We start from the raw sequence: 8,258 nt of genomic DNA on the forward strand, positions 1-8,258 counted from the left end.
AGCTCCACCCTTGAGCAAGCAGGTTCCAGGCTGGGGGAAGGGAGGCCACACTTTGGAAGAGCAGTCAGTGCTCTTAACTGCTGAGCCATCTCTCCAGCCCAACATTGCTTTTGCATCTTTAAAATACATTCTGCTTCTTGCAGCTGACTTTTCTCTTTGTCATAGCTGGGTGTGACGCTGAGGACATTTTATAGATGAAGAATTTTGTAGAACTAGAATGAACTTGGAAAATGTTTTTAATGTACCTTTTTGGAAAACTTGGTCACAATAGTGAGAGTAGTCTCATGCCCTTCCTTGTTTCTGTTGTGCCTTCTGGTCCCCATAACTATAATAGGATGATGCCACAGCACCAGTCTTGCTTCCTGTTAGTGCCCACTGTTACTTTTTGTATGACTTTTAACTTCATTGTTTAAAGCCGATGTTTCAGTGTCGCTCTGTTCCTTTTGGGTTATTTGACTTTAAGCCTTTAAGAAAGCATGCATAGTCATGAACATGAGTCACCTCTCTCTCCTGTGTATGTTTAGTGTATGTGCATGGCATAGGTGTGTGTACCCATGCGTGATACATGGAGAAGAGAGCTCTGTGCCAGTTGTCTATCACAGTTTGCCATACTGAAATGAGACGAGATCTCTCACTGAACTAGAAGCTCATTGTTCTGGTTAGGCTGGCCAGCCAGAACACCAGGATCCCACAGTGCTACAGTACGCTAAGCCATGTCTGGCTTTTTATGTAGGTGTTGTAGGTATGTATGTTAAGCCCTCATTCTTGGTGAACAAGAGCTTAGCCACTGAACTTTCTACCCATTCCTGAGTGCCTTATTTTTTATTTTTATTTTTTTTAGTGATCAGTTATTGTATAGTAATTTTGAGATAGTGTCTTGTGTGTCTCTGGCTAGTCAAAAATTTGCTGCATAGCTAACGATGGATGACCTTGAACTTATGATCACAGCTGCTTCTACCAGTTCTAGGATCGCACCTCGTGTATTACCATGCATACAATTATATATTAAAATTGTATTTAAATTGTCTCAAGAACTTGTCCTCGTGCTTCCCCTTTTAATGATGGAGAAACTGAGTAAGAAGCCAAGTGATTTAAGTTTGGGATCACAGTTTAAGCTAGAGCTGAGAAATTTTTGGATTACTTTTTCAGAGACTGAGTTAGCTTCATATATAGGATTTGTTGGTTTTAGATTAGACATAGGGGCAGTGGGGTAGAAAAGCAGAGAATATGTTTGGCAAACAGTATATGAGGGAAAATACAAATTGAGAGATGTTAGGGCATGTATTGACTTTATATAGTTACATCCTACCTTCTTGAAAGAGTACTGGAATTTGTATCTTATGGACAGGGAAACTCACTTATCTTGCCCGTGCACAATTGTGAGTTACACAGTGGTAATTCAAAATAGGCCTATGGCAGCGTCTTTAAAATACCTGGCTAGTAAGAAAGTATTTGATGTGCTTCCTGGGAGGCTTTGTGATGAGGTGTAAGTTAAGCAGTAGTTCTAGCAGCCTAGGAGGGAAGATTAGTCTGTCAGTGGTGTTAAAGGTCAGTCGGCTTCTACTCAGTTTCTGCATCATTAAAAAGGGAAGGGAAGATGCAGCCTGGCCTAGTCTGTCTTTCTGTGGATGCTTTTAACTCCTGATTCCTCAATGGCTCCGTATGCACATTGTGTTTTTCAGAGAATGACTAGTAGTAGCAGCTCCCCAAGCCTTCTAAATGACAGTGCCAAGCCATACACAGGCCACGGTAAGATTTGATTGTGTACGTTAGTGTGTGTGTGTAACTCTGGAAGTAATATGATATAGTAGATTATTTTAGAAATTGTGAACAGGTATTAATTAGAAAATAAAATTGAATCAAGATTTTAAATCATCAATTTTTCTTTTCATGTTAATAAATACAATAATTAAGATTACATTAAACACTTTAATCGTGGTCCTTCTTGATTAATGTGAATTAAATCTTATATTGCTATTTTGTTTGTTTGTTTGTTTGTTTTTGTTTTTTTCGAGACAGGGTTTCTCTGTATAGCCCTGGCTGTCCTGGAACTCACTTTGTAGACCAGGCTGGCCTTGAACCCAGAAATCCACCTGCCTCTGCCTCCCAAGTGCTGGGATTAAAGGTGTGCACCACCACCGCCCAGCCTGTATTTATTTTTAAAAAGTGTTCCCAGGTTAAAAATGTGTGTGAATGTGTGTGTAGAGAGCACATATATATACGTGCTAGTAACATAGATCAACAAAATGTTAAAAATTAATAATAATGAATAAAATTTGCATGTTGATTATTTTTTGTGATAGGTATTTTTTTGTATATAAAGTTTGTATACTATTTAGGAATTTCAGTCTTCTACTGAAGAAAAAAGGAACATTTTAATGTTCGATTTAATATTAGAAACTACTTTGTGCTCAGGCAGTGGTGGTTCATGCCTGTAATCCCAGAGTGCGAGGTAGAGTCAGGTGAACCTCTGAGTTCATGGCCAACCTGGTCCATGGAGCTCCATTCGGGACAGCCAGGCCTACACATAGAAACCCTGTCTTGGAAAAAAACAGAAAGAAAGTACTTTTGTAGCATTCCCGTATTTTTAGTGTTCCTTATTGTTTAAGTGCTTTGCAAAGTGCCAAATGATATTTAAGAAATGGTGCCCTTTTGAATGCCTAAAATTTATATATCATATAAAAACATTTTGTCTTGCTATTTACCATTTTCCTTTCTTAGAGTTACTTACTTCATACTAAATTTTTTACATTCCAGCAAACAGTTCTACCACAAAACTCCAGCTAGAGGAAGGCAGAGAAATTAAGTGAAAATCTCTGTGTACTGTGTTGTGAGGCAATTTAATACAGGCTTTGGGATCTCATACATAATATGATTAAAAAATACAAGATTTATTAGTGCCCAGAAGTGAAGATGAAGTACTTTATACAATGTCATATGTTTTAAAAAATTCTGATTTGTAAAGTGGGAAATAATTCAGAGTTTCAGTGTTTGCAGAGCATTGGCACTTTGAACCCATAAAACCTCTGGATTCTGTTTGTTTTGTAACATTGAATATTTTCATTTTTAAAATAAAAACTTAACAAGCATGCTAGAAGTCTGTCGATAAACCTAGAACTGTGGAATAGACTGTAGAATAGATGGTTTGAAGACCTAGCTGTTCTATCTCATCCGAGCCTGATCTCTTGGACTCCCTTTATTATTCCAAGGACTCAGTATTAACACAAGTGTTTACTATAACTAGACTTCCTTCCCTCAAAACCATACCCTAGTCATGTGACTGAAAAGATTTACCTATTGTATTTTACTTTTCCCTTGTTTTAATCAAGCAGATGCTTTCTCACATAGAGGTATATACTTGGCTGGGTAGACAGCACTGTAGACTGAATGAAGACTGTAGACTGACTGTATCTATCATCAGTTCGTGTCTCGTGTTGGACACGCAGGTGTGTGAACACTGAGTTTGCTGCTCTTCTGGGCAGCATTGTGCTGCTGTTGAAGCAATGCTAGGTTAACGTGTATCAGCCTTGCTTGTTGTCTGAGTTGTCTGGAAACCTGTGTGACTTGCCTTCCAGATCTTCTGACTTCATCTGCTTCATCCTTGTTTAATGACTTCGGTGCCCTCAACATCTCCCAGAGAAGGAAGGTAGGTGAAATTGAAATTCCAGTGCAACTAAATGTGGTTTACAGGTGGTGTTGGGTACTGAGTAACCAACATTTTCCTCAGTGGGAGGAAGACCTTTTATGGGCTGAGTGTTCTTCTTGCCTTTACTTAGATTTCTCCTTATCTTTTTGATTTCTGTCATTGCTTTTGGCTTTTTTGAGTTGTGATCTTGCATAGCCCAGGCTGGCCTTGTATTTATGATGGTTCTCCTGCCTGAGCCTCCCCAGTGTTGGGATTGTGGCGTGCAGCACCACCATTCCTGATGGCTCCTCTCTTAGCCGGAATGTTCTTTGGTCTGTGTGCATGGGGTGAAACATTTATGCAAAGGGATGAAATCCTTTGCTTGCTTTTGTTCTTTTTCTTCATATATTCTGTTGTTGTTAACATAATGCAGTGTAGGTCACATCTTAGCTTTTTTTTTTCCCCCCCGAGACAGGGTTTCTCTGTGTAGCCCTGGCTGTCCTGGAACTCACTCTGTAGACCAGGCTGGCCTCGAACTCAGAAATTCGCCTGCCTCTGCCTCCCAAGTGCCGGGATTAAAGGAGTGCGCCACCATTGCCCCGCCATTTTAGCATTTTTTTTTTTTTTTAAGATTTATTTATTTATTATGTGCAAGTACACTATAGCTGTCTTCAGACACACCAGAAGAGGGCATCCAATCTCATTACATATGGTTGTGAGCCACCATGTGGTTTCTGGGATTTGAACTCTGGGACCTTTGGAAGGGCAGTCAGTGTTCTTAACCCTCTGAGCCATCTCTCCAGGCCCCCATTTTAGCATTTTTTACATTTCTTTATGACTAAATTTCAAAGCGTTTTCCATAATTTGTACTCAATACAAAACAAACCTAAGATTTACAGCTTTTCGTAATTGACCCAACTGTTTAGAACTAAATTTTAATTAAAATTCTATGGATTTGTTGTCATTTTGCTTTGTGGCGGGGGTGGGGGAAGGAGGGCAGGGACAACACAGTCTTACCTAGCTCAGGCTGGACTTGAATTCACAACTCTACTTCCTCAGTTTCCCAAGTGCTAGACTTAGAACTGTGTGCCACAATGCCTAAGTCTTAAGACCTATTCATGTTGCAAATTTAATTTAATTTGATGTAGTTTGGAATCGAAATTACAGACCATTGTAGAATTTTATAATGACTGATTTTGTGGCAAGTTGAAATGAATAGTTTGATGCCTTTGGGTCTCAACGAGAGCCATGCTGATGTGAGTAGTCAGAGAAGCTGGTCATTTGGTTAGGACCCAGTAGCAGCTAGAGCCATGATCTTGATGGTTGTTATTGAGATGTTTAAACAGTCTTTCCCCTAACTAATGAAAGTTTCCAAGTTAAATATTGACTTTATTAAGAATAAACTAAACAAGAATTTGAGGGTGAGGTGTCTGGGCAGAGGGCAGTGTAGCGTGGAGTATTTGGTAGACTGAGGTGATGATGTTTCATAATTAAGCTTATTCCCTGGCTTGATGAATTGCATGTGTGAGGCAGGCGTGTCTATGCTTCTGTCAGTCATACCTCAGTAAGTTACTTACAAAGTTTGAGGAGACTGGGTGTTTTCAGAGACAGACATTTTATAGGGTGTGTAATCACCTGAGCACTTGGCGCACATAACGTCTTTCCATCTTGAGAATTGGACATGAGCAGGAAGGTGATGGGAAATGCTTTAACACTAGGCCTGAGAGATGCAGTGTTAGGCTTGATTTTCATAGATTTCTCAATGGTTTTCACTAGGACTAAAGCTAGTTTTGCTTTACCCACTTTGCTCACAGATAGGGATGTAGAGAGGTGGCCACAAGCAGATATGTCAGCGGTAGTGAGAAGCAGCACTGGAAGCTGTCATGGCAGAAAAGTGGAAGCAGCCACAGCCTGGGAATAAGTTATCTAATGCTCGTCATAGAAAAAGAGAAGACTTCCCTTTGTCTTATTGGTCCCTCTAACGGCGTTCTCTTAGTTAAAAAAAAAAAGTTATCTATAGTAAGGGTTGTTTCTGATACCTGAGTAGAAATTAGGATGGTAATTGAGTATTTAAAAGCATTCCTATGAAAATTCAACTTACTGGCTATATCTTAAACAGCTGAAATATTTATATCTGTTTTTGAAAAGATATAGCAAAAAATAATGGAGATTTTAAGGGAAAAATGCAGCACATAGCTGGGTTTTTGTGTCTTTTGTTTTTTTGTTTTTGTTTGTTTTTTCCTTAGAAGAAAACAATAAAGGAAACATATTATGTGATTTCAGTGCTTTGTAGCCCAGGTAGGCTCCAGATTGCAGTGACTCTCTTCTGCCTCTTGAGACCTAGAGTCATAGGCTTGAGCTGCCCTGCCTGGTCTTCAGTATTAGAGTGTATTTTATTTTATTATATAATATATGTGTATATATTATATATATATTGAGACAGGGTTTCTCTATATAGTCCTGGCTGTCCTGGAACTCACTTTGTAGACCAGGCTGGCCTCAAACCCAGAAATCTGCCTGCCTCTGCCTCCCGAGTGCTGGGATTAAAGGCGTCTGCCACCATGCCCGGCTAGAGTGTATTTTAATAGTATCAGAATAATAATAGAGGGAACCACTTTTCTCTGAGGTCCTTAGACCGCTAACCATGTGACCATGTCCACCATAGATTGTAATCTTCCCATTTGTGAAATGATAGGCACATCCTAAGCAGGATGCTTGTCTTTTAGCTCTAAAAGAAGTGTTGGGATCTGACTGGGAAAATCCCCTTTGCTGCTGTTGACATTTAATGTTATGTGGAAGGGAGGGACAGATGGGGTTCTTTCAGTGGTTTGAGATAGGATGTGTTATTTCTGTGGGTATGTGCATGATGCAGTTCCATGGAAGTAAATACAAATTGTAATTATTTAATTAAATTACATGCTTATTTAAGCAGGGTAGCATAATCACTCACTGATACCTTTAAAATACTGTCAGAACAGGTAGTAGGACATTCACTATCATTTCATAGCCTGTAAGGTAAGTTAGTTTCCAAAATCTAGGTGGGCTGATCCCAACAGTCATAACTCTTTATAAATATGTGAACACATGAGTGCAAACTTAAAATATTTAATGGTTGCAAAGTAGCAGCGAATTCTCTAGATCTGTGAGTGCACATAAGGAGAAGATGATTGGGAGTGAAGACTGTGGGGAAGCTTAAGCCATCTGGGTGTAAGGTAGCCATGATTAGAGAGGAAGAAGCCTCAGCACAGTCTTACACTGCCTGCCATTCCCATGGAAGCTTAGGGACAAGAGCTGCACGTCTTAGTGTTCTTACAGCTTACTGAAGCCAAATGCGCTGTGAAAAGCAGTCTAAAAAGGTTCATAGCCATCATCCGTCATTAGACGATGAGCCGATCCATGAACATTTTCATATATGAACATGTTTGTGCCTTTGGTCATTACAGATAGGATCACAGGGACCAGAGCCAGCTTCAGCGGAGTTTAGAAGCACCTGTGGCGACCTGATAGTACTGTGGCATCAAATAATATCATTACTTTTCTTGTAATTCACTTTAAATTTTACACAAATCAATAGAACATGATATACAAGAGATGACTTACAGTGATTTTATATTTGTGCTTGAGAAGCATTGGTGGTTTTGTTTTTCCTGACTAAGAATATATGTAAATTGAAAAGGTTATAATATGAAATATATGTAATTCTTGGGTAAGAGAGATTGGAAGAAATAAATTTTAATTTTATAGTCTATGGCAGAATTAAATTCCTATAAAATGCTACTATGACTTTTGTTTAAAAAATGAGTTGTTATTGTTGTTGTTTTTTTGGTTTGGTTTGGTTTGGTTTGGTTTTGGTTTTGGTTTTTTGAGACCGGGTTTCTCTGTGTAGCCTTGGCTGTCCTGGAACTCACTCTGTAGACCAGGCTGGCCTCGAACTCAGAAATCCGCCTGCCTCTGCCTCCCAGGTGCTGGGATTACAGGCGTGTGCCACCACACCTGGCTAAAATGAGAGTTATTATGCTAGAGATTAGAGATTACTACATGAGGAAACTTAGCATCAAGGAAGGTACAGTTAAAGTTGGTTACTGGTGTGGAGTCACTCAATCACAGATGTAAAAATTGTGTATCATATCTTTTGAAAACAAAATATTCTTTTATCAGAGTTAGATATAGGACTAGAGGTGTGACTGCAGTGCCCCAGGCTCTGATGTGCCTCTCACTATGCTGTAGTTTTTTACAGGGCCACCACAGGGAGTTGGTGTAAGTTAGGCAGGTGAGCAGTCTAAGCATCCTGATATTCTTGGATCCCCTTTCTCTCTCTCTCAGGGTGGTCGCTCACTTAATTCATTTTCCTCCCTCTTCTAGAATACAAACTGTGGAATAGATACTATGTTTATATTTCTTTGGCCTGCTTTAGTGAGTCAGTAAGACTGAAACATAGGGTAACATTCATTTCTGTCAGTTTTAAGTTAATTTCATGACACACTAAGATTTTTGGAAAGTTTGTTCTGATTTTAAAGCTCATAGTGAGACTGAGAGAAGTGAAGCCCAGAGGATAGCTCCCTGCTGTGGTTTGTGATGGTGTGTGGGTGGTGGGAGATACCAGAGGATAGCTCCCTGCTGTGGTTTGTGATGG

At 39.5% G+C, this 8,258-nt stretch overlaps 1 protein-coding gene across 1 annotated transcript in view; it reads left to right on the forward strand.

The window, feature by feature from the left end:
- The window catches only part of Pan3 (poly(A) specific ribonuclease subunit PAN3), a 121,241-nt gene that overhangs the window by 22,235 nt on the left and 90,748 nt on the right, over positions 1 to 8,258 (forward strand). The window contains exons 3-4 of the mRNA XM_029477820.1: positions 1,683 to 1,749; positions 3,576 to 3,646. Coding sequence (XP_029333680.1) covers positions 1,683 to 1,749; positions 3,576 to 3,646 — 138 coding nt within the window. The remainder of the gene's footprint in view (positions 1 to 1,682; positions 1,750 to 3,575; positions 3,647 to 8,258) is intronic.

This window comes from Mus caroli, chromosome 5 (genome assembly GCF_900094665.2).
Source record: "Mus caroli chromosome 5, CAROLI_EIJ_v1.1, whole genome shotgun sequence".
In the NCBI taxonomy this organism is placed as follows: domain Eukaryota; kingdom Metazoa; phylum Chordata; class Mammalia; order Rodentia; family Muridae; genus Mus; species Mus caroli.